Source organism: Mycteria americana, chromosome 15, assembly GCF_035582795.1.
Source record: "Mycteria americana isolate JAX WOST 10 ecotype Jacksonville Zoo and Gardens chromosome 15, USCA_MyAme_1.0, whole genome shotgun sequence".
In the NCBI taxonomy this organism is placed as follows: Eukaryota; Metazoa; Chordata; class Aves; order Ciconiiformes; family Ciconiidae; genus Mycteria; species Mycteria americana.
In genome coordinates this window covers 9,464,174-9,489,768 of record NC_134379.1, presented here as the reverse complement: position 1 = coordinate 9,489,768, position 25,595 = coordinate 9,464,174, and the positions used below count along the sequence as shown (strand labels likewise).

The 25,595-nt window shown below is 43.8% G+C and overlaps 3 protein-coding genes across 6 annotated transcripts in view; 2 read left to right on the top strand and 1 right to left on the bottom strand.

Moving 5' to 3' along the window:
* The window catches only part of ANKFY1 (ankyrin repeat and FYVE domain containing 1), a 34,756-nt gene extending 19,038 nt beyond the window's left edge, over nt 1-15,718 (top strand). For both annotated transcript variants that reach the window (XM_075518305.1, XM_075518304.1), the window contains exons 12-25: nt 310-532; nt 1,497-1,595; nt 2,862-3,015; nt 3,996-4,164; nt 5,438-5,556; nt 5,909-6,065; nt 7,328-7,528; nt 8,607-8,783; nt 9,215-9,362; nt 9,626-9,716; nt 10,058-10,182; nt 10,403-10,549; nt 11,055-11,145; nt 11,902-15,718. In XM_075518305.1, coding sequence (XP_075374420.1) covers nt 310-532; nt 1,497-1,595; nt 2,862-3,015; nt 3,996-4,164; nt 5,438-5,556; nt 5,909-6,065; nt 7,328-7,528; nt 8,607-8,783; nt 9,215-9,362; nt 9,626-9,716; nt 10,058-10,182; nt 10,403-10,549; nt 11,055-11,145; nt 11,902-12,034 — 2,034 coding nt within the window. In that variant the 3' untranslated portion in view covers nt 12,035-15,718. The remainder of the gene's footprint in view (nt 1-309; nt 533-1,496; nt 1,596-2,861; nt 3,016-3,995; nt 4,165-5,437; nt 5,557-5,908; nt 6,066-7,327; nt 7,529-8,606; nt 8,784-9,214; nt 9,363-9,625; nt 9,717-10,057; nt 10,183-10,402; nt 10,550-11,054; nt 11,146-11,901) is intronic.
* Nucleotides 15,719-16,220: 502 nt separating this feature from the next.
* On the bottom strand, nt 16,221-22,065 carry CYB5D2 (cytochrome b5 domain containing 2). 2 transcript variants are annotated; one of them, XM_075518307.1, is made up of 4 exons: nt 21,671-22,065; nt 21,425-21,565; nt 20,522-20,708; nt 16,221-18,961 (listed from the first exon to the last, which is right to left on the bottom strand). In XM_075518307.1, exons 1-4 carry the CDS (start codon nt 21,918-21,920, stop codon nt 18,748-18,750), a joined length of 792 nt encoding a protein of 263 aa, XP_075374422.1. In that variant the 5' UTR covers nt 21,921-22,065; the 3' UTR covers nt 16,221-18,747. The 2 variants fall into 2 exon arrangements, with proteins under 2 accessions (XP_075374422.1, XP_075374423.1); XM_075518308.1 differs by lacking the exon at nt 21,425-21,565 and having other exon boundaries at nt 21,671-22,061.
* Nucleotides 22,066-22,163: 98 nt separating this feature from the next.
* Nucleotides 22,164-25,595, top strand: part of ZZEF1 (zinc finger ZZ-type and EF-hand domain containing 1) — a 60,376-nt gene continuing 56,944 nt past the window's right edge. For both annotated transcript variants that reach the window (XM_075518431.1, XM_075518430.1), the window contains exon 1: nt 22,164-22,704. In XM_075518431.1, the coding sequence (XP_075374546.1) occupies nt 22,342-22,704 (363 nt within the window). In that variant the 5' untranslated portion in view covers nt 22,164-22,341. The remainder of the gene's footprint in view (nt 22,705-25,595) is intronic.

Sequence of the window (25,595 nt, the reverse complement as noted above, 5' to 3'; positions counted from 1 at the left end):
GAACACCTGCTGAGCCTTTTGCATGTTTTCAGATATTTACTAGTGATCAGACAACTGTTGCATTCTCATGGCACTGTTCTTGCAGCATCACCAGTTGTCAACATGCTTTTAACACTTCCCTCAGTGCCTGTTGTAATAAAGTCCTTAATATAACCTAACTCATGTAGTTCGAAAGTCCTAAGGAGCTTCGACTACTAGGACTTCACACCAATCTTCACACCAATTCTTGTGGGCATAGTAGTTTTGAAAGCTACTTCTCCTCTGGGTTTCATGTCTTAAGCTGTTAACCTAGTACTTGGTTTATTAAAGGGAGAAACACCACTGCATACAGCCTGTAGGCACGGCCTAGCAAACCTGACAGCAGAACTCCTACAACAAGGAGCCAATCCGAACATCCAGACAGCAGAAGCAGTGCTTGGTCAGAAGGATGCATCTTCTCCAACAGCAGAGAATGTCTATCTGCAAACTCCCCTTCACATGGCTATTGCTTACAATCACCCAGATGTGGTGTCAGTCATCCTGGAACAAAAAGGTAGGTTTTGTCTGGTTCAGACTGTATCGATGCTGTAGTGGATTGGTGCGTCAAGATGGCATCTAAACTGTGTTTTGACAAACTACTAACAAAGCATGTCTTCCTGTAAACATTGTTTAAGTAGAGCAGTTAAGACTGGCTAAACATAGTCTTAAACTCAAACCATCTGCCTGTTAAGACTAGAAAATTAATTTGCCCATAAATCTTTCTAGATTCTCTACTGTAGATAATGGACTTGAACATGTAGCCCCAGGCTGTATTCTAGCTGTACAACTGAGATCCTTTTTCTCTCCCCATCAAAGCATTTGGTTCAGGTAAATGCTGGAATCAAATATGGATAAAGGCATCTTTCTGCGGTGAGACTTCTGCCTCCTTCAGCTCGTTCAGTAAGAGGATTTTGTACAGAGTAATGCTAGTATTGTAGTAGAGTTGAGACTTGAGTACTGAAATACTAGCAGATGACAGTTCACTGAATGCCACTAGTTCAGCTTCTTTCTAGCAGCAGGAAGGTAGTTAGACAGCTGAAGCACAGCCTATTTTGTCTCCTACTATAAGTGGGATTTAGAGGGAGTAGGTGAATTGGAGAGAATATTCTCCATCCCAGGGAGCTGTATGAAGGATGCTGCCACCATCTTGCAGTACAGCCTCCCCTCTTCATTCTCGGAACTTTGTGTACACCACTGTATATTTGGAAATGGAGGTAGAAAGGAGACAGGTTAAGTCTCTTAGCTAGAAAGTTGAATGTTTTTTAGTGTAAGTATTGAGATTAGGCAGTAGTGGCAGTGCTGCCTGAATCCTAAGTAGTATTGCATCTGGGAAACTGAAGGTATCTTGCTCAGATCTTTCAAACTGACTGCTAAAGGAACAGCCTACTTGAAAATGTGGCGTTGCTACTCCTGCAGTTTTCAATGTGCAACTGCAGGTCAAGTACAAGAGTGCTCTAATTCATTATGCTTTTTTCTAGCTAATGCTCTTCATGCTACCAACAACTTGCAAATTATTCCTGACTTTAGTCTAAAGGACTCGAGAGACCAGACTGTGCTGGGATTGGCTCTTTGGACAGGTATGTGCCTTCAAAACAAGATGAGAATTTACAAAGACGTGGAAGCTATGGTGTGGATAAGATTTTTAAGACAAAACAGCAGGTATATGTTCATGTCCTGGCTTGCGCTGCTAGTGAGAAGCTGTCAAGGAGAGCTTTAGATGATTCTTCAGCTTCTCATACTGAATGTTCACATCTGACTTACTGATAGATTTCTAGCGCTACAGCTTCCCTTGTTCACTAGCAGGTAGCCTGGAGCCTCTTGCCCACAACTGTACTTGTAGTTGGGTGGAATTGTTCCACTGTGAACTCCCTGGTAGTTTTTGTATCAGATCACCATGTTGTCTGTTCATGGTTAACTCTGTTCTAGACACTGGTTAATACAGTAATGCTGACCTTTATAAAGGGAAGATGAGCTACTTTAAGTAGCTATTAAATACTGATTCTTGAAATACTGATTCAGAAGATGCTTTCTTGTCTGAAATGTGGAGGGGAATGGTTTGGGGAAAACTAGATATTTTCGTTTGCAGCCAAGTGACTTTTCAACAGTATCAGGACACTTTCAAAAGAAAGGGGTGGTGTGGTTGCTACCAAATCAATTTAAGTATGGTCCTAATGCACTGGAAACAGCAGCTGTATGGGGGATGACTACTCGTACTCTGGACTTAAGAGATGAGGCAGAACACTTAGTGATGTTGCTCTGTACAGGAGTGCTAGATGTCATCCATATGTAACAAACATCTTTACTGTCCAGGCTTTTCACTTTCCTTTCCAATGAAAGGAAACCAAAATGTAGCTTTCTCCCTACCATTGCCCTTCTCTGCTTCTGAGAGAAAGGAGGAGGAACTAAGCTAAACATCTAGTACAGTAATATTAAAGGGAATAGCTTATGAATATAATACCAAAGTTAAAATGTTTGTTGGACAAAAGTCTGAAGTGATATGAAGGATTAGGCTAGGTATGGTTAAGGAGGACTCTACTACATTTAGGTTGGCAGGATTAATGAGAAAGCTCTGCTGTATACCAGACCATATCTTGTGTCTTTAAGCAAAACCAAAAGGGCTCAGTAATCAATATTCAGTAAGTCTGTAAATGAATATTCAAGCTGGGTAGAGTAATGAGTTGGTTTAGCTCATGTATATCAATTTTAATAGGCTCTAGCATTGATTCAGTGCATCTCTTACTGTAGCTGCTGAAAATTGAAAGCTTGAAGCTTTATTTATTAATCTCCAGTGTGTCTATTTTACAGAACTGAAGGTAGAATGCTAATGAGCTTTAACTCTTTAGGGATGCACACAATAGCAGCTCAGCTGCTTGGATCTGGGGCGTCCATCAATGACACAATGTCAGACGGACAGACTCTACTACATACAGCAATACAGAGACAAGACAGTAAGAGTGCACTCTTTCTGCTGGAACATCAGGCAGATATAAATGTCAGGTAAGATCTTAACTGATACAACACTCAACTGAATATGTATTTAAGAGTGGGTAGTGATGACTGCCTTTATAGAATGGCTTGAAGTTGGCTTCAGATCATGATTTGCACATAGTTACACGTTTAGTACTACTTACAGCAGTAGTTATGGCTGAGGGATTACATATGTGAACTTAGACTTACATATAGCTCCATTGGTCAGTGCCTCCTCTTGAGGCTGCAGAGGGAGGTGTCACTTAAGTCGAGGTAGAACAGAATCCTCTGTAACAGACTCTCAAGTCCTAGAGACATGGTACTGAACTTCTGTAGTCTCATCTATTTGCCAGCTTGTTGGAGCTGCATGTTTTCTTAATTAGATGTAGTTCCATGTTTTCTACCATCTAAACTAGATGGTAGAAACTGGTAGCTCCAGCAACAAGATTCCAATAGAACTTGCCTCCTGAGTATCTCCTAGACAAGTTGTTATTAGACTGAACAAAACATTTATCTGCTTAAATTAATGACAGGCTGTCTTTGAAATTTGAGCTATACTGTAATGAATGTCATGGGTACAAGCTGCCTAATACTGCTGTTCTAACTTCAGTTATTTAACAGTTGGTATTTCTGACTGTTAACTCGAAGTGTTACCACAGTGCAGACAAAGCTGTTCGCTTCTGTGGCAGTAGGCTTTCTCTGAAGGAACTCTGTTCAAATAGTGGCTGCACTTAAGGAAATGACAGTGTCTCAGCTAAGAACACTAACATGCTTTTCAAATTTCAGAAATCAATCACTTGCTACTAAAGTGGGGGGGGGGAGAAAGGTAAACTACACAGCTGTGATGAAAAACTAATATGGTGTGTTTGCTTGGCTGTAGAGATACAGTCTTACTGCAGCAAAAATACACGCATGAGGAGATAGTTCTTGGCTTTGCCAATAAACTACTGTAACACGAGGCCTAACTTTATAATGCAGTAGTAACACACTTCAAACTGTACCTATTACAGAACACAGGATGGAGAGACTGCCTTGCAGCTGGCTATAAAAAACCAGCTCCCTCTTGTGGTTGATGCTATTTGTACGAGGGGAGCAGACATGTCTGTGCCAGATGAGAAAGGAAATCCTCCTTTATGGCTTGCCTTAGAAAATAACCTGGAAGATATTGCATCAACTCTGGTAAGACTGTCAGTTGACTTAATTTAGTCTCATTTCTGTGCATCTTGCTAGCAACAAAGGGCTCATCAGCAAAACCAGACTCGATGCATGAAAAGAACAGACTAGTCCTATACCACTATCTAACTTCTAGAGGTTTTTCTTCACAGAAGTTCCTTTTTCTTGGGAAATCTTTATCACACTGTGGCCACTACATAGCCAAATATCTTGCAGCCACTGTAATGGTTCTGCATGGTGTAACGTATAGATGTAATGTTGTAACAGTATGTGATATATATGTAATGGTGTAATAGTATAGAATATGCCATCGGGATTCCTGATTCTGGAAAGAGTAAGGATCTACTAAAAACATCAGTCTGTAGCATACCAGGCTTGTATAATGATAGGCTTCCTGAATAAAACTGAACACCCATATGTATGTTTTAGAGTATGTGCTGGTTTTATTGGATCTTAAAGTTCCATCAAGAATGTCTTTGAAGGCTTATATTTACTTTTAAGGCTATTTACTTTCAGGCACAGGTGATCCAGCAGGAGACTTCTTAGGAGACTTAAGCAGACCTCCTTATGTCTCCTTTATAAGGAAGTTACCTGAAAGCTTTGTCTCTGATATCCAGTTATTGTCTGCTAGAGACAACTACTTAAAAGCTGTGCTGATGAGCTGAGAAATACATCTTGTAACTGTACTTGACCATTTGTGCTGGTATTGAATAAGAATCTTTGTGGAGTCAGCGCTGAAACTACTCATGTATAAACCTTGTAAATAGTTTGTAAAGTGGAGTGGAACTAGTCTTAAGTGCCACATTGTTCAAGTAAGTAGTTCTGTAGTAGAAGAATACAAATACTAGAAATACAGTTCCTGGAAAAAACTATTTCTGTATAGCTGAATGTATAGGAAAGTGAGTAAATGGACCAGACCTTCAAAGGCAATGTCTGCTGATGCTAATTGACTCGCTTTAGGTGCTTGTCACTGCAGAAAGTGAGGTAACTGTGACCCAAACTGGCTTAAGACCTGTCTATTCAGAGTACATGAGTGAATACCTGAATTGTTAGTAAACACTACCTAATTAAGTATTACATAGTAGACCAATAAAATACTGGTCTGGAAGACATTAAAGTAGCTTCCTGAAATTCAATGACCGTCACAAGAATAGATAAGGCATCTCAAATTCTATCTCCTAAAGGATAATGTTTCAGAAGCATTAGTCGAGGACTATATAGTAGGAGCCTGCTGGAGACATAAAAAAACTTCACTGCCTCATTGTGCTTTTCCTTCCAGGTTAGACATGGCTGTGATTCAACCTGTTGGGGGTCAGGACCAAGTGGCTGCTTACAAACTCTTCTTCATAGAGCTATTGATGAAAACAGTGAACAAATAGCATGCTTTCTTATTCGCAGGTCAGACCCCCTTCTAAAATACAAACCTTCTAATGTGCATGTACATGTACATATTTTCCTGGTATAAATTAATTGAATGCTATTTTAAGCCAGTAACAGGTATGTACTTCGTTAGATTTTTGGTGGGTGGATGGCACTTACGGAAGTCTGACTGATCTTAGACACATTCTGTTACCTATATTAGCATCATGTTCTTGATGACAAGAGTCAAACTAAAACCAGGAACTTGTGCTTATGTAGAATGTGTCAGCAGTTGCTGGATCAGCTCTTGCAAACTTTTTTTCTGACCCTTGTTTGGAACAGTTTAATCTGGATTAAATATAATAAATTGACTATGTTGTGTTTGTTTTAGTGGTTGTGATGTGAATAGTCCCAGAAAGCCAGGCCCAAATGGAGAAGGAGAAGAGGAAGCTCATGATGGACAGACACCCCTACACTTGGCAGCCTGCTGGGGACTAGAAGAGGTGATCCAGTGCCTTTTGGAGTTTGGTGCCAATGTCAATGCTCAGGTATGTAGAGAAATTGTGCATGGTTTCTTTGAAGTTGATTCTTTGCCTCTAATGTAGTGAAAACAAACTTCCCTCTCACTGTGTATTTTGCTTGATAGGAAAAAGAACATCCTTCTGTTACAGCTGAGCCAATGCGATGAGTGGCTGCAGCTCTACTTTCTTTCCTGTCCCTTGTTACCAGATCTACTGCTTATCTGCCCATATGATGGGTTAATTCAGGAAGCTATACTGAAGGAAAATAATGATACAGAAAACTTCTTGCAGTGTTAGTTTTCTGACGTAATGATTAGAATTCAACTCTTCTGTCCCTAGTGTGAATTAAAGGCAGGAGTAGGGCTGTATTCTGCTGCAATTAATCATTAGATCAGCTATAGTGTAAAACTACAGAATACTCTACTTTTTTAGTATGTTTGGGAAGTGTCTTCTGTTACTGAGTAAACTGAGGTGATGTAACTATGAGTTACACTTCATTTTTGATTACATAGTACTTCTTAAACAGAAGCTTTTGACAAATAGCAACAAAAGAAATGAATGCAGAACATTTTCAATAGCATCAGGACCTAGAAATGACATCAAAATGAATGTCAGAACACATAGTCACAAAGCAGCCGTGGCTGTAAACTGCTGCTTGATACAGACAAGTGATTAAACACCTTATTTGAATTTGCTAGACTTTATACTGTTTGCATAACAAACATGCCTGATGCTGTTATATTTTCAATGAGGGAACTCCCAAGTGTTTAGCTTCCAGAAAACTTAGCACTTGTCCCTGAGAGTCAAGCTAGGGAAATATCTGTAGTGCTGAGTCTATGGAAATGATACTTCAGGTTTGTATACTGTAGTCTGTACATCGTTCTTTCAGATAAAAATTGAATTCTACAAATTGCTATTACTATAAAGTATTAACATTAAATACCCCAAACTGATATTAGTTTGAAAGCGTTCTCTTGGAATGCTTGGCTATGGTCTTGAATGCTCATCTCTGTCCCCAGAATGTCTGACTACATGGGAAATGTTACTCTGAGCTACTTAAATGGTTATATAGCACAGGATTGAGGTCAACCTATTTGGAGAAACAAATACCAATTTGCTTCACTTACACTGTGGATTTGAGCTCCCACTGCAACTGTTTAGTGTCCCAGCTGAAGGCAGCTGGGTATGTCACAGAACTAAACTAATAAGCTTCCTCTACTTTTCAGAGTTAGGAAAGGATTTGTGTATTCCTGAATCTTCATATAACAAACTTCCTGGTTTCCTTCTAGGATGCAGAAGGAAGAACTCCAATCCATGTTGCCATTAGCAACCAACATAATGTTATCATTCAGCTTATGATTTCACATCCAGATATTAAGCTAAATGTACGTGACAGGCAAGGAATGACTCCCTTTGCGTGTGCTATGACGTATAAAAATAACAAAGCAGCTGAAGCAATTTTGAAGAGGGAACCAGGAGCTGCTGAACAGGTAAGCTGGGAGTCTTCTAAGCATGCTGGTGGTCTTACTGCACTAGTCCATGGTAACAGGTGTTCCACAAGCAAATTCTGCTTTATCCTTTTGTGGCTTTATATGCAATAACATTTGCCAGATGCCAGTTTTCTGTAGCAGGATTTATTAGGAAACTGTAGGTGTGTACGTGCTATGTGTGAGTAAGAACATGAAGGGTTAGTGTCTCATCAAACCTTATCTCATTTTGTCAGTACTAAATTGAGAAACAGGCATATGTATATATAAGGAGAAAGTTCTAACTCTACTTTTGTCTTGTGCTGGACTAGTACAGAAAATAATCCATTACCTAGCTTTCCTAAAGCTATCCAAAATAGAAACCCTGACCTAAAATAACTGAATAATAGATGTTATGCTGCACTGCTGAACTATAAAACCTCCAACTGTATCTTCAGGCTTCTGGTGTGACACTTCAGGCAGCTGTTCAGGAGTTTCTTCCTACCCTATGTAAGTTTAATTACTAGTAAAGTATTTGAGTGCTTAGTGAACTCTTGTAATATATCTAAAATGTCTTTACAAATACAGCCAGTTCTAAATATGCTTTAACATCGGCTTCAAGGCAAAGATGAACAACATCATGCACTTGGTATTAAGCCAAAAAACAAATACACTCTGCATCAGTGTGGCAGGATTGCATGCTGCTTCCTTCTCAGGTGTTAACTGCCAGATTGACTCAAGTTTGTTTCATTTAACTGAGTTTATCATTAACTGCTGCTCAGTACTTACTACAACAGCTGTTAACCTTTTGTCTGTCATAATACTCTCCAGTGTGTGGTCAAGAAATGACTAGGTTATAAAGTAGAAGTAGTCTGAAGCAGACTAGAGTGAGGAATTGCAGCTGATAATTTCTCAGTTCAGTTTATTTGATGGTTACATCTATCAAATAAGTCTCATGTCAAGCACTGAAAGGAACAAGGCTCTACAGTTCACCTCAAGTAGAGGGAGCAAGTATCTCTTGGTGAAAATATGTCCTACTGCATAACAACTTGCTGTTCTACAGAAATAATGCATTTCATTTCACATGCCCTTTCTGCCACAGGTTGATAATAAAGGTCGGAATTTCCTACATGTAGCTGTTCAGAACTCGGACATTGAGAGCGTGCTGTTCCTGATAAGTGTACAGGCTAATGTAAACTCTCGGGTCCAGGATGCCTCCAAACTAACACCTCTCCACCTGGCTGTACAAGCTGGCTCAGAGATCATTGTGCGTAATCTGGTATGTACTGGAGAGTCATTTTTCCTCTGCTTAAAAGTGCACGTTCTGTCGTAGTGCACGCTGCCTGTAGGCTGGAGAAGTCAGCTGAAGGTGACACCACTTTTTCTGAAACAGAACTGACTTGCATAACGTTCCCTTAGCTTCTACTGTTAGCTGAGCTGCATCAGTAGCCATTGTATGAGCATGTTTGATTTGCAGCAATCATTAGGTAGTGTGGCTTTCTTTAAAGGAAGAACCTTACCTTGTGCTTTCTGCAGATTTAAACGTGAAGACAAGTTGCAGCAGCTCAGTAATGATAGCATTTTATATATGCTAGAGGCCTAGAAGTATCTCTGTACAGGGGAGTCTTGTGTGCTTCATTCACAGAAATAAACTGTTGGCTAATAGCCCTGAAAACACCTTTGAACATATTCCTTCTTGCATCTTGACAGCTGCTTGCAGGTGCCCAGGTGAATGAACTGACTAAGCATCGTCAGACTGCTCTTCACTTAGCAGCCCAGCAAGATTTGCCCACAATTTGTTCAGTCCTTCTGGAGAATGGAGTAGACTTTGCAGCTGTAGATGAAAATGGAAATAATGGTAAACTTCTGAAGTTCTACAAGTAGATGTAAACACTTCAGTAGGTCTGCTAATGATATCTCCTAGTTGCAGAGATAGCCCACTGAATGGGCTCACTCTTCAAAGGTGAAAAAGAATGAAAGTCCAAGAAATCAAAGTTGGTGGAAGGAGTTTTGGAGAGGGAAGGTGGAGGAAGTGGAAAGGGAGTGCTTAATTTTATCAGGCTGTAATTATTGCTGATATTAACTACTTCAGATTCTTGAAGCTTCTCTCTTCCTTTTCAGCTCTTCATCTGGCAGTGATGCATGGCCGCCTAAACAATATCCGGGTCCTCCTCACAGAGTGCAATGTAGATGCAGAAGCCTTTAATATTAGGTAATTAGTGTAGTCTTAACAGACTAAAAGAACCACAATCTAATTTAAAATATGTGCTGGTATGACTAGATAAAAAAAAGCCAAAGATTTAGCTTGGATTATAGTATTTCTACACTAGTTTTACAGTGAAGTGTGCCGAGCATGCTGTGTCTAAATTGTGTGGAAATTATGCATCCCAGGAAAAGGAAGTTAAAGTAGGCAGTTGTGTATGATGTACTGAGTTACTTAGGTGTAGCATTGTTTAAGTCTGAACCAAACTTGAAAACAAAGAGTTGGATGAGTAACTGTGGTAACAAGCAGACTTTGATCAGGATAACAAATGCTTTTTTTTTTTTTCCCAGAGGCCAGTCACCAATGCATATTTTGGGACAATATGGGAAAGATAATGCAGCAGCCATCTGTGACCTCTTCTTGGAGTGTATGCCAGAATACCCTCTAGACAAACCTGATGCTGAAGGAAACACAGGTAGGTGAGATTCAAGAGGCATTAAACTTGAAAGTCACTCAAGTTGTATTAATGGTATGTCACTTTTAAAGCTGGAATAATTGGCAGTAGTATGTTAAATACAGTAAGGTTGCAAACATTACATGGAAACTTAGAAGAACTAATGATCCTACTCTGGACTGAGTGTAACACAAGACCTACCACTCTGTTAGCAGGGAACTGTCTGGCTTTTATCTTTCAGTCCTCCTGTTGGCTTACATGAAGGGAAATGCTAACTTGTGTCGTGCAATAGTGAGAGCTGGGGCTCGTCTTGGAGTTAACAATAATCAAGGAGTCAATATCTTCAACTACCAAGTTGCTACAAAACAGCTTCTCTTTAGACTGCTGGGTAAGTACTACTTGCTACAGTCAGAAAGTGGTTTTAGCTTGCGCTTCTGAGATACTTTGGTGGAGGAAGGAACTGCGGACATCTGACTTAAATGACAGTAATTCCACAGGGGCTGAACTTCTGAATATTCTACTGCTTTAAATGGGGGGGAGAAATACTAATTTTTCTCATGATCAGCTGAAAAGCTGCACAAATGCAGACCTGTCAAACTTTAATATTACTTTTTCTGGAAGGATAGACATGGAGACTCCTGGCTGGTGTTGTAGTCTAATGTATCTTAAAACCTAGATATTGCTTTTTAACTTGTGCTGTATAGTTGCTGTGGATAATGTGATGTTGATGAAAGCAACTATACACGGTCTACAAACAAGACTGCAGCTACTGCAAGAGTAGTTCAATCAGTTATACTGGATGCAACCTAAAGCTGGAAAAAGCCTCCTTAATATTGCAGTGTACTCAAGAGGTGCCTGAGCCCATTTTGCCTTTACATTTTTGCCTCTAACAGATATGCTGACAAAAGAACCTCCCTGGTGTGATGGCTCCAACTGCTATGAATGCACTGCCAAATTTGGAGTCACGACAAGAAAGCATCACTGGTAATATGACACATCTTGCTGTGCTTACAAGGAAACAGATTCCTCTTCCAAATGTAGCTAGGCTTGTTCCTTCTGGTGGTTTAGGAAACCTCTATGTTAATGTAGGTGTAGAACCAGTAATCCAGCTGAAACGTTCCACCCTGTCCTAGATCAGTAACTTGTGGTCTGACTAAAATCATATCTTAAGCCGTTTGTGCACTTAATATTCTGATTTGTTGGAAATGAGAAATCATGTTAAAGTTCCAGTAGTAAAACAAGGATTTAGATGCCTGCTTTCAGTAGGGGGGCTGACTTGCTCTGAAACAGGTGACAGATTTGGGCAGCCACTGCCAGCTTAGGTTAGGGGTGCCGTTTGTAATGTGGAAATGACTGAAGACGTTGACATGAGTTGCTCTTGTGTAGATATGAGTTGCCTTTCCTTAATGAGTCTGAACTTCTACAGAATATGCTGGGTTAGATGGGTGTTAAGCTAAGACTTTTTTTTTTTTTCCTCTTAGCCCAGTGTTCCAGAGAAACTGCACATGCATTGGGTGAAATAGTACTAGGTGACTGACTAGTATAGAAGCAGCATGTGGTTTTGGCATTAGTGTTCAATTGTTACATGACAGAGATCAGAAGATACAAGAAAAACGTAGCATTTCAATTGCTACCGTACCTTTTTAGTGATACTATCATTGATAAAGAATATCAAACAGTAAAACCCTGGTGTTCAGTATGAGCGAATTCACTTTTCTCCCACCCCTCTTCTATCAACAGCCGACACTGTGGACGCCTGCTCTGCCATAAGTGCTCAACAAAGGAGATTCCTATCATAAAATTTGACCTGAACAAGCCAGTTCGAGTTTGCAACATCTGCTTTGATGTCCTGACTCTGGGAGGAGTCTCCTAGTATGCTGTGGAAGTAAAGGGATTCCTAGTCAGTGCTCCTGACAGCAGCTCTGCTTACAAGCCCTCTGGGTAGGGAAGAGGAGGCCTATACATGTCTTCTGCAATAGACTGAACTAATTAAGGACCCTGTTATGATATATTCTGGTATAAATGACTTTGTATGACTGTAAATGTATTGGGCTGCGATAGACTTCACTAGGAATTCGAGTGGATTGCTGAAACCAAGTGACAAAAGAATTTAGACCCTCTTCTAGTTGCAGTGGGGTATGGAAGCTAAAATTGGTAGGCTGATGTTTGAATTGACATAAAACAGGTCTGTCCTTGACATGGTGCTTTGCACTGAGCAACTCTATTAAGTCCTGTGGCTTTCAGGCTGCTTAGTAGAGATGGCATTAAGTTTCAGGGTAACCAGGTATCTTTCTTTGCTTTGTCTTAAATGTTCCCTTTCTCTAGAGAAGACTTCTTGTGAAGCTAGACTGAGCTGTTGCAACCACTGTTCATTTCAAGAAACTCTTCAAAAATGGGGTAGTTCTAAGCATAGCTCAAGAATTGTGGCCTTACAACAGAAAGCTTTACAACATCTGATGCAAAGCAGTCAGAATTGCAGATCCACATCTTGATACCTCCTCGGTAAATGTCTCATTAGCTTTAGCATGTTCAAGAGAAGTGCAAGATTGTTTTAGCCAGTAAATACTCTTGCTCATACCTGCTAGAGCTGTCAGTCTACTTTGTTGCACTTTCATATTTACGTTGCTAGTCCTTCCACTTCATGAAACTTGTACAAATGAACATACGTGCGCTGAAAGGCCTAAGCAGATGCTAAACAGAGAAACACTAAAACTGGTTAAGTAGTCTAACTCTCAATACAGCAATAAATGCTGAAGTGCATTATGAATCCCATGAGGGAGAGTAGCACTTTCCTTTGGTTTAAAGACCCTGGTTAACTGCTGCAGGAGAGTCAGTAGCCCTACCAGTGTAGAAAGTGCTGCACCTCTAGACATTAAATTTGGGTCCATTTTCAGCAGGATTGCTGGTGAGTGGGAGTATATTTGGAGGTTTCCTATTAACGTTAAGCCTCTGGCCTTGAAGGAGGGATTCTGAATGGGTAGTGCAGTGCCAGGCATTTAGATTAAGCTGCAGTATTTTAATCTAGGCTGGTCGTGCTCTATTAAACATGCTGAATCTGTAAAAATCCAATGCCACATTGTCTAGGTAAACAAGGAAGTACTTTGCTGATAGACAAGGTTATGATTTGGTGGGCAAAGGCTTCAGTCAGGAAAAAAAAGTCTACTTAAGCAAAACTACATCCCATGTTAAGGCTGTTTTCATCCCAAGAGATGAACCTAGTTTAGACTCAATTCAGCATTCCTCATCTCTACTCCATGAACTGGTGTGCATTTATTTAATGACTGTTATCTCCAGTGTACCATATGGACAAGTTGGTGACACATTGACAAGTCACTAGTCCAAACAGGGCAGTTGTAAAGAGTAAGATGAGATGATAAACCAGACTGCTGCTTTTATGAAAGACTTGCTTGAGGTTTTTTTCTCAAACTTGTACAAGAGAAGGATGGGAGAGGGTGTAATTGCTGACATTTGCACAATAAATTTCACATCAAGTCTCACTTGATCTGCACTTTGATCTTCCAATATGCATATATTATAACTGGAATCTCACCCTTGTAACACTAGAGAAGAATAATGGATGGTAATACAAATTTGCCTCCCTGTTTAATGTCTGCTGCTGTCATGTTCCAACAGAATGCCCTGGGTAGCACAACTGGTCTTTGTAACACAGTTACTAATGGTGCATCTCTGGCATAATATTCTAGGTGAATGAGGTGTAAAATAATGGTGTCTGAAGCATTTAACTGCAAGCTACAGTTTGGTTTTTTGAGTGAAATAGATGATGGAAAGCATTGTACTCCTAGTCCATTGCTTTCTGATGTTTCAGAATATCACTGGTTGCAAGTCTCTAGCAGTGAAAGATAACAATGATGGAGATAAAGTGCATTTGGTGAAAGAAGTCTTGACTATAGTGTACCCCACTAACATGCTGACTTCCTTCTTTTGGAGCTGCAGTGCTGTGGAGTGGTGTGTGCTCAGAATACTGAAAGATAGTGGTAGAAGAGCATTCTTCCAAGGCCACAGCCTACAGACTTCAACTTAATTGGAAAACTGCACAACATGCAATTGCTAAAGCATTTAAACGTTGCTTTTTCAGTGACTTCTCTGATGGAAGAGGCAAGGGAACAGGGAGCTCAGTTCTAACAGAATAAGCAACCTTTTAAATGATGAAAAATGTACGTCTTGTGAAAATTCAGCTTAACTGAATGGCAAGTTTAAGGCTGGCTAGTTGCTCTTTTAAAAAGTAGAATATTAATTATAACTGCCTGAAATTCTGGGAAAGATCTGGGAAACCATACATAATGCTCCTAGTTTGCTTTTTACAGCCAATACTGTACCAGCTTTCTTTTTTCCTTTCAGATTTCAGTGAGAGTTAAGATTATTGATAAACTAATGTACAGCCTGAAGTGCAACTAAATTCAGCAAATTTGATCATTTTAAAGTGCCTTTGAGGTAGTTTCCTTCCAGCCCACTCTAAATAGCTTTCTGCCAGAGTTAAAAGGGGAAAAGCTCACAACGTGAAACAAAACCCAAGTTAGTTCTCTTCTAGTTCTTCAACTAAAGAGGTTGACCCTACCAAACAACTGGTGGGGCTCAGTCCTTTATGCACTCTGCCTAGCATTGGTCTGAACTCTCAGACCTCTGAGACTTTTTTGGGGGGAGTTTTGCTGGCAATGCTCCACCACAGGGTACAAACGTGAACAGAGGCACTTGGTAATGTAGTAGTGGTCAACACATTTCTAACTCCATAAACAACTGCTCTTCCTTTTTGTAGCATACTACAGTTGTGACCAAAAACCCCACCCCTCTTGCCCCTGCTGTCTTCAAGTGGTATCTGTTAACTTGAGGCTCATGTCTGCCAAGCATTGAACAAAAGGGTAAATGGAAAACAAACTAACTTCTGTCCCTGGGAAGTGATGCTGTCAAACCAGGCTTCAGGCACTTCAGGGCTGCATGGGAAGTCTGTGGTGGTTCATACTGTAGCTTTTTTGTTCTTAGACTGGATTCCTTTTGATTGCAGTCATCCAGCACTCTTATACAAGCACAAAATGTGGTCTGGCTTAAGTTTTGTGTATCTGAAAAAGGTGTAGTCACTGTTTCACACCACTAAGTGGAGTGAGAATGTTAGTGTTGAAGGTACTAATAGAGTGTAGCAAGTTGCTGGCTAAAAGCTGACAGATGCCTTAATGACTTCCTGTGCTGGAGATCAATGGCTTGTACAACTTCTCATGTAGTGCTTATAGATTAACATGTAACAACCTTGGAGGCCAAGGCTGGATTTTCTTGTAGATCAAATGTTAATAGGCAAGTCCTCTTTTTCCTGTAACCAGCAGAGTTGGGTACTGCAGCAAACTCATCTCTAGAAAAATCAAAGCTTTTATGAGTGACAAAAATAACTCTGAACCTTCTAATACCCTCTGTGAAATAGAAAAGGAAGTCTTAGAACAATGGCATTTTATCTGCAATGTTTGTCTGGAGTAATTGTAAAAATGTATTTTTCCAATATGCGTTACTTTGTTGTGTAATGATTCTACTTGTAATAAAATGCATAACTAGATAATGCATTGTGAGGTGGAAACCTTGTCAAGAAAGTATCTTCTCCTGTAGTGACAGCTGCCCCTCTGCAAGCTATCCTTTATAAGCCACAAAGAAAACTAGGGATATAACATCAATTGGGCATGACAACTTTTTTCCTTGTTCTGAAATTATTCCAGGTATTCATTTTAATGTTGAACTGCTACAACTGTTCTTTTGGCTGACAAGGTCTGGTGTTCTGGTTTATACCATATAGTCATCTTGAATGCCTTATACTAGACTTACTTATAATCATTCTTATGAAACAATCCTAACTTCCTACAGGCCAGAGCTGGTTCATGGAGTAAATCAGTTCTCTGCTCAGATGCATTTAAATGGACAAGCTGAGTCAATGTAACATCCTATTAGTGCATTCAGTTGTATGCTGGGGGGCAGCTTAACCTCCTGGAAGAGCATATAACTACTGCAGCTTTACTTTGCGGAAAGAAAAGCTTCAGTGCAATAGCAAAACCAACCAAAACATCTTGGTGATGCATTAGTCTTTATTAATAAACTTACTAAAGTACAGATGAATGGTGAGCTTTATTAGAGCACTGTCTATGTAGACTTGATCCCTGTGTAACTATCATGGTTTTCTTCCCACCCTTTTCTACCATGGGAGAATCTAGCTGAGCTTTTGAATGAGAGTAGAAACACTTCAGGTCAGTGAGGGAGCCTCCTTATTTGCTTTAATATGACATCCCTAGTGGAAGACTAACTTCCCCCCCTTAGTGTTTCCAAACACTAAACTGATGAATAAGCTGTGAATTGGTTTTCAACCAACTTTAGCTTAAAGCAACACCATCCTATCTTGCCTTCCTGCAGCAGCTTATTTGCTTTTTGTGTAGCTCTTAAGATCAAAACCATCCTGCTCAGCATTTCAGCACTATTTGCATAGTGCTCAAGCATTACAGCAAGATGAAACTTGCTTAGAAGTTACATAGCTGATAACCCTTCACTAGGACTCCACCTTGTGACACTGACTTGCCCTTACAAACTACTTTTTACAGTATTTAATAATCTGGAATTTGCTGCAACTTTTAAAGCTATTTGTAAAGACACTCGCCAAGCATTTTTGGGAATGGTTTGACCACTAAATGCAAGTTCTTGTTAAAGAAGATGTGTCCAAAAGCAAGTGATATGCTGACACTTACAATGCCCACTAAGTTGCTGAGACAATGAAGCACTGCTTTGCAGCTCTTTCCTGCAGATTTTACGCAGCTTTATCTTTAGGATTGTTATTTGAGTAGCCCACTCCAATCCCAGAGATTGGACTAGCCCATGGCTGAGTTTCAGTTCTAAAAGTGTGACTGGGGACATGAATGCTGTGTGATGGCTCTGCTACCACTCATCTACACATACAACTTCCGCTCATGACCGGTAAGAGCTGGCACATCTGCCTGAAAGTGCCTTGGAGGACTTCTCTTTGAGGTTATGGTGGAAAAGAAACACAACAACCACGTTAAAAAAAAACCCCAACACAAAACTCCAAGCATTTATTACAGTAAGCATGTACATGTTTAAATTGCAGTTGTATCCATGTAATCCATGGCAGTTGTAGCCTCATTTAAACCTCATAGGTGAAAAGTGCTGTAATATGACCTGCTGTCACTGCCATTAAGTGATTACTCTTGCTTTGAAGCAATGCTGCCAGGCCTCCTGTAATCTCACTAGTTATTAACTAATTACTTAGATTTGTAGGACTTTCTTTAGAGGTGGTAGTAGCTCAAAGCTCATAAGTTTATAAACGCCTCCTGGCTGTTTATAAATAGGTGGCAGCTGCCTTAAGGAAAAGAACTGAACACAGCTCAGCACAGATCTGTGCTGGTCTCTGTGTAATCTGGGTGTCTCTCTCAAGGCTGCAGCTACACCAGAAACCAATTCTAACAGTAGACTCCATGAAAAACAGCAACTGCTTCCCTGCAGCCTGGGGTTTAGAATAGCACCTGGGCCCTACGCAGGTACTCCCTTGTCCTTTTCAGCCCACACAGAAATGGTAGTAACTTGCTCTGCTCTTCTAGGAGTCACTCACATTACTGAATTTTGCCAGCTATGATAAAGTATGTATGGACTTTAAGATAGCTGGGCCTTGTGAGGATACATCCAGCCTCAGGTTATAGCCTGATGGACACGTACCAGATGGGAGGAGGTCACATACCAGAATGGAAATAGGAGGCAGATTACAGCAGGATGGTTGTGTTACCACATAGCTTTTGTTACTGCCTTTTTAAAACTACTAATTCCTGATCTGAGTTGTTTGAAAGTAGTGAATCAGAGGACCAGGATGGCAAGGTTAATATAAAACAACAATCCTCATGGGCAGCTTCCAATATCTTCTTTGCACGCTATCTAATGCAAACACTAAGTGAGGAAATAACAGCTATGACCTTTGCCTCCTGTACTCGCAACAATTTCGTAAAGCTTGTGTATAACTAAACTGCACTCCCAGATACTACATACCTTAATTGTAGGAGAAACTCAGGCTTCTCCCTGCTACCTTTAAACTCTTTGGAGTAAGTCGGGTGACTGGGAAGGTGCCATCAGCACTACAACGCAGTAGGCAGAGTTCAAGCCGCTGGAGGACTGTGCATAAACTGAGGTCAGCGATGCTGCAGTTCCTGTGCTTGCTACCTTGCTGCCTTAAAACACGCTGCACCCGCCACCATGCACACAAGCATCTCTTTCCAGACTGCACAAGAAATCAGTTTTTAAATATAATTCAAGCTGTGCATCTTACTGTTTGTTGCCAGATGTAAAAATACCATAGGAATAACGCACTAAGAAAGAAAGTATCCTGTTACTGACTTTTTAGCCATTAACTTGGCTAAAGTGTTTCCTCCTTCTCTCAACTCCGTCTCCACACCTTAAAAAAGAGTCACAAATAACATGAAATTGTTATTGCTCCCTTCACACAGACAGATGGGAGGGAATGGAACTGCAGCTGCAAATGCCCACCTGAAGTGCAACATTTTGCTGCAGGACTCTACGCCCCCTCAAATCCAACACTCGGAGTCACACCTTTAGAACACACTGCTCAGCCAGCGGATGGCAGCCGTCATATTCCTCCAGGTGAGGGTTATCCAGATCGCCTCTGTCGCTGTGCTCGGTGGAGTCCGGCTGGCCCCACAGGGGACCAGTAGTCCTCACGCACACGCAGTGACTCCCCTTCGAACCAGGTCGGTACAGCTTCCGAGGGACTCCAGTCCAGTCTCTGTTCACTCCCCCACTAAGAATGGAAAATTAAAATAAATTACTATTCAAACCTGTGAAAATGCCTCCAGCAAATTGAGAATCATTAGATAAAAACCAAGACAATCTGGGAGAGTTAGAACTAACGATACGCTCACTGAGGTAGCCTTTGCTCCCAACAGCCAACATCCCACGGCTTTGTGATACCTTTTTATTGGCTGTGCTTCAGAAACCTGTGGCCTGAACCTGGTTTCATCAGTGCTGCTACATACTCTCAGCCTTCTGGAAGCAACCGTGTTTCTATTGCTGGAAAAGGAATCATAGCTTTATGTAGCATGGCGTGTCTAGTGGCAAAATGCCTTTTCTGGGAGTAGCTAATTGCTCACAGATAACCACACGCCGCCTTCTGTGCTGTGACTGAACACAGTGGTTTTGAGAACTAGGGCAAAACAAAAAAAAAAAGTCTCAAGTACTTCCGCAGCTACTTCATAGTGTCTCTTTATGGGCCAAATCCTGCCTGTTGCCCTAACTACTGCATCTTTTAAACCTGTAAACTCTTACACAAGTGACTGCCATGCAACACCCAGTCCCAAGGCTGCACCCAAGCTCATTCACGCACAGAAGCAGATCCCCCAAGGTATGTGGTGCTACAGGTGTACCGAAATGAAGCCTAAGCATTTTGCAATGTGGTCTGTGAAATGATTTCATCTTCAGACAAAATAGTCCCTAAACTGAGAGAGGAATACAACTAAATAGGCCAAGTAGGAAATGACTGTTCAAAGCTCAACCTCATTTTTATGTGGTTTTAAGTGAAAACTGTTGTGGCAGTAGCCTGTGAGACAGGCTGTGAAACCGTCTGAAAAACACAAGCTAATCCTTGCATTCCTGATAGGTGAGAAAACCTGTTTGAATGCAGCAGACAGTCCTAGTGGGATTTCTGTCTTGTTTTCCTGAGAACAGGAGGATCATGTGCACGTGACAAATTCTGAAACCTGATTTTGATTCCAGTGTGACAGAAGAATTTTTGCCTCAGAAATAAAATTCCTAAAAGTATTAATGATTGGGATGAAACTTTATTTTCCTTTTACCCACTCACCAGGTCAGTGAGCAGAGTTCCCCTCCACTGCCTCACACTGGAGAACATTTTCACTAGCCCAGCCTACACCTCTGTGCAACTCCAGACTGGGTGGAGGCTATCAGCGGTGCTGCACTGGCAGAGAAAATCTAGGGGCTCCGATTCACACAGCAGCAGTGGCTCAACCTGGCACAGCGGAGGACAGCACCACTGCTCCTTGCCGGTTGGCTCTGCCTCTGTCAGAAAGCACAGCCTGAGGAATGCAGACGGGGAAGGGACCATGCCTGGTGCATTCCAGCCATGCCAGCACTCAGCACATTAGGACCAACCTATGCCCTTCTGCGGAGAAGTCAGGAGACCTCACCTACAGACTATGGAGTGTGGTGGCTGCAGGAGCCAGGACATCTTCCTACGCCACTCCTGCTAGGAGAGGCAATGACAAAGCTCAGGGAGTCCAAAAAAAAGGGCAGAAAGGCTCTGCTCCAAAGGGTCCAAGCATGATGGCAGGAAGGCAGAGTTTACCTCTGTCTGGAGCACCAGAATCGGCTGCCCCCAGCAGAGCTCCATTCAGAGTTGCAGGGTGGAAACTGCTGCTTCCTCTGCTCACTTTCTGCTTGGAACTTCAGAGCTTCCTCAATCGCAGCCTCAGCCTGCCTTAAGGCTTCTGTCGGTGCCCCATTTTCATCATAGAATCTGCCCACCAGCTTCCCTGGGAGAGAAGATCAATTAAGACCACAGTGGTTCCAGGCAAGGAAAACGAATAGTTTGGGGTTTTTTTTTTAAATTGTTATTTAAAGACAAAAAAAAGGAAGATCTCACCATGGCCCAATTTTAAAACCAAATTGAGCTTGCATCACTTCCATTCTTGGATCACACAGCAACTTACCCACATTAATGAATCCATGCAGGACACGCTCAGGCACAGCCTCATTAAAGATCACAAAGTCAATGCCACTTTCAGCTGCAGAACCCAGAAGTCTTTCCCGCCCATGCACCTCATTCCCCAAAATAGGTTCCCTGCATTGCTGCTCCTACGGTCTCCTGAGTCCTGCTAATTTCAGTACTCGCAGCGCTGGCTCCTTGCCTTTTTGCTCAGCGGAGACTAATAAAAGCAGGGCAGAGAGCTGCAGCTGACCTCCCAGGGCAGGAAAACTGTTAAGCTTCGCCTTAGAGGAAAGCAGACCTCAAACTAGGTCTGGTTTAGCAGCCGCTCCAGCTGATCGCTCACAGGTTTCGGTACGCTGGTCTCCAGCGGCCACCTGCAGCAGAGGTGAAAGCCCCTCACCAAGGTGGACGCGTCGTAGGTGAAACACGCTGCTGCGTCCCCCGACCTCCCATCGCCGCGCTGCAGGCCCGCCCGCGCCCACCCGCTCTCCTCCGCAGGCCCTTCCCTTGTGCGCGGCCACCCCAGCCACAGCCGCCTACCCACGGGATCGTAGTTGTCGCCGTAGAAGGCGAGCCAGCTCTGGACGGCGAGCAGCTCGCCCGGCGACAGCGCCGAGACGTCGTCCACCAGCCCCGCCTGGGTGAAGTCGCCGGTGGCAAACGCCCTGGTGGCATCTCTCCCTGCGGGGCAGGCAGGCGGTCAGGCCCCTGACAGGGCCTCGTCAGGCACCAGCGAGGCCCGAACCCGGGGCCGCGGAGGCGCCCCCCCCCCCCCGCCAGCGGTACCTGCGAGGCCGCTGTAGGCGCCGCCGGGGCCGTAGTGCCTGCGGCCGCGCTCCACGTCGAAGACGCGGCCCAGCACGGCGAGGTAGAGGCCGGGCTCGCCCGCTGCCCCGCGGTACCGGGCCAGCTCGACGGGGCTCAGCAGGCGGCCGCGGGACGGCAGCAGCCAGGCGCGGGGATCGAACCCGCGGCCCAGCAGGCAGGCGGCCCCCAGGCACAGCAGCGCCGCCGCCGCCGCCGCACCCCGCCGCATGGGGCCGCGCCACCCCGCCGGGCGGGTCACGTGTCCGCCACGAACGCGCCCGGCCCCTTCACGACACTTTCCTCGCCGCGCGGCAGCGTGGCGGTGGCTGACGGCAGCGTGGCCGGCGCGGTGCACGCCTGTGGGGGCCTCGCTCCTTCCCGCGGCTTCGCTTTACGGCGAGAGTCGCGCGGCGCGGCCGCACCGTGCCTTTCCGGGGCGGGGCGGGGCGGGGCGGGACTTTGCGGCGCCGGGCGTCGCTTGGCGGCAGTGTGGCGCGGCCGCCGCCGGCCGGGAGCTGACAGGTGCGGCGGGCCGGGAAGTTGCTGACTAAGCCGGGCCGGGCGGAGCCGGGGCGGCGGCCGGAGGAGGGGGACGGAGAAGCGGCTCTGCCGAGCGTCGGGTCGCAGCGTCGGCGCTCTCCGAGGGGCTCATGGGGACGGCGGCGAGCCACAGCAGCGAGGAGGAGGAGGAGGGCGCCGAGGAAGGCATGGAGGGGGCGGCCGCCGCGCCTCAGCCCGGCGCTCCCTTCCCGCCCGGCGCCGCCGCCAGCCCGGCGCCGCCGCTGCCCCCGGCCGAGGTGCTGCTGGACCAGGCCCGGCTGCGGGAAGCCACGGCGCGGCTGCGGGAGGCGGCGCTGCCCGAGTCGCTGGTGTCGCGGCACCACAGCACGCTGGTGCGCTGGCTGGAGGAGCGCCTCAGCCGCGGCGACGAGGCCGTCAGCCTGGAGCAGTTCTGCGAGGTGCTGGAGAGCGTCTCCCGCCTGGCAGCCGGCTCCCGCGGCGAGAGCGAGGAGGTGAGGAGGCGGCCGGCGGGGTCCGGCCTCAGCCCGGGCCGGGCGGGCTGCGCGGGGGCGGCGTGCCGGCCAGCAACGCGCCCTGCGGAGAGCCCTGCCTGCCCGGCTGAGGGGGGGCGAGGGGGGGAGCGGGGGCGGCGGGGCAGCCCGGGTGCCGCTGCAGGTGGGTCTCCCTCAGCCGGGGGTCTTGCCGGGCCCTCGGTGCGGGCGCGCTGGCGCCGGGGCCGTGGCACGGGGTCCCAGCGGCGCGGCCGTCGAGACGAGCGTGGAGACCCCGGTCAGCCCTTCCTGCTAACTGGGGCGAGGCCGGGCCAGAGGGTTCGGCAGCGAGGTTCAGACGGTGGCTGCCGCTGCTGATAGGCAGGCTGTCAACTTATAGATGTGGGTTTTTAATTTACGCCTGTTTGCAGTGATCGTGCTCAGCAGCCGCTTGTGAATAAAACGGTTATTTACAGCAATATTTCTGCTCTCGCTGCCGCTAGTGCAGCGGGTGGTAGCACAGATAGGAAATTCTGGGCATGTAATTCCTCCGAGAGATACTTCTTAACGGTGTCGGCAAGTCTAAGTTTACCAGGCTTAATTTTATTGTCGCTTTTCGAAATCAGCAGTGAAATTGTCAAGTACTTCATTGGTATCCCATTATGTATTGTGAAGTAAGAGTTTTGGAAAACTTGTAAGAAAGTAGTGCAAGAGAGTTCCCCCCACCCTCCCAGACAGAAAGTCTTAAGGTAAGGTTTCAGTGGTAGAAGAGAGTACTGTTTCCTTTCTGCTGTGGGAAGGAATATGAGGAACTTGACATCTAGAACATTTGATCTTTAGCTTTACTCTCTAGCTAGCATTTAAAATGCAGTAGAATACCCTGTTGGGAATTTCACACTCAGTTGAGAAAGTGGTTATGTCTGAATTCCTTACTGCATGCAGTTCCTGAGTCTCACCAGTGACTTCCTCCGGTCTTTGTATTGCTCCCGAGTAGTAGAATAACTTGCTAAACTGTTAAATCACACATACGCTCCTTGAAATCAGTGCTGACGTATTAACAAAACTACTGGAAACTGGGAAGAGATTAATTTTGTTGTACAGATAGGTATGTTTATACCAGACTGTTTTAAGTAGCTTGCTAAAATGCTGTCTCTGTTTCCAGTTCCTTTACAAGAGCCAGTAAAGAACATTTCTTCATTTGTAATGACAGTAAGGGTGAAACTAGTACATCGGGGTTCTTTCTGTTAATACAAACCAATGAGCTTTGTGGGGTGCAGAAATGCTTTGAGGATTGTCTGTATTGCACATCCTCCTCTGCATGAAGAATATAGGTTTGAGGTGGGTTTTTTTTTTTCCCCCTGCTCTTGGGAGTGGGGAAAAAAACTTGCCAAAGGATTTATCATGGTACGGATATGTGGTCACATCTAGTCTATCCTGCGAAGCTGAGATGTCGGGATTTGTGTGGAAAATCTTGATGTCATTGTTTCTGTAACTGGCGCTAGCCCATGGGCTGTAGTATTTCAGATTTCCAGGATGTATTTTAAACTTATGAGAAGTTAGTTTGTGGATGGCACGTCAATAGGTTTCACTTTTCAATGTTTATAGAATGCTGTCTGGCATAGACTAAGTTTTGATCTGCCCATCAAGTTTTTCTGTTCTCAGTGTGGGGCTTGTGAACCACATACTTTGAATGCTTTATGGACAAAATGAACCTTGTTTAAATGCAAAATCTATTTTCTAGATAAACTGAACCTCTGAATCCTTTTTTATTCATTAGTGCTTCAGTAGCTATCATGTAACATATCCAACTTTTGCTTGAAACGTTAATGCTTCCGCTCTGTGGAGAGCGAAGGATGAAATACAGAGTTCTCCTAAGTCACACTTTAGATATTCTGTCATGCTGTCCAACTCCTGAGCTGCCTGTCAGATGAGGGGGTGATTTTTCCATGGGCCATGTTTCCTAGTGATCAACTTAGCCATCATTCCCCAGGAAAGCTGTTGCTTTCATGTTTCTTCATGTTCAGGGTTGAACTGGGTAGGAAGTGTGTGGGCTTAATGCTTTTATTAAGGAGCAGAGTGCAGCTGGGTTGTGGTAAAGCTGCTACTGCATTTGTGTCGTCTCCCAGTCGTGAACACAACTCAAAAGCTCTGAGGACAGATTTGCATATGGATTTTAAAATTTTATTTTATTTTTTTTGCTTATACCCCCATTGCACAGGGCAGCTTGTCTGAGCAGCGGAAATTGTGTATGTTTTGTGTCGGATACAGAGTTTAAGTTATACTGAACAGTCAAAAAATAATTTTAGTGTTCTAGGGTCAGTGCAATCTCCTGAGATCATAGGAAGAGTTTAAAAATAAAATAATGAAATACTGCATTAGGATGCAAAGAAAAGCATATATATGGTAATCTCTCCTTACATTAAAGTATAAGAAATTGGTTTAAAGTAGCTATCAGCAGGTCCAGCCTTGTCGTCTTGTGCGTGGTTTGTTTTCACTAGTTATATCACAGAACTTGCTCGCTTGTTCACTTCGTATTTTAGTAATTGCACAGTCTGACTCCAAATATGAGGAGAAAAAGTCATAATGGCAAGAATGGCGTGGTACAAAACTGTACATTAAATTTTTTTGGCAAGTGAGTTATGTTTGTTAAAATTAATTCCCTCTGTATTGTTGTCCTCAAGCAAAGGTCTTAATTTTTTGCTTCGGTATCTACCTGATGCCCAGCACCAGTTGTCTGTGCTGGCTGTGGTAGCTACTGGATGTCCAGCACCAGACCTCTTTGCTGCTAAGAATAAGTTTTTTAAAGGTGATCATTGTTAGCATGGGTTCAGCTGTATGTTTAACAAGAGTTTATAAAATGCTAAGCTAAAATTCAGATCTGTGCCACAGAAGTGCCGTTGGAGCTTTAGTCA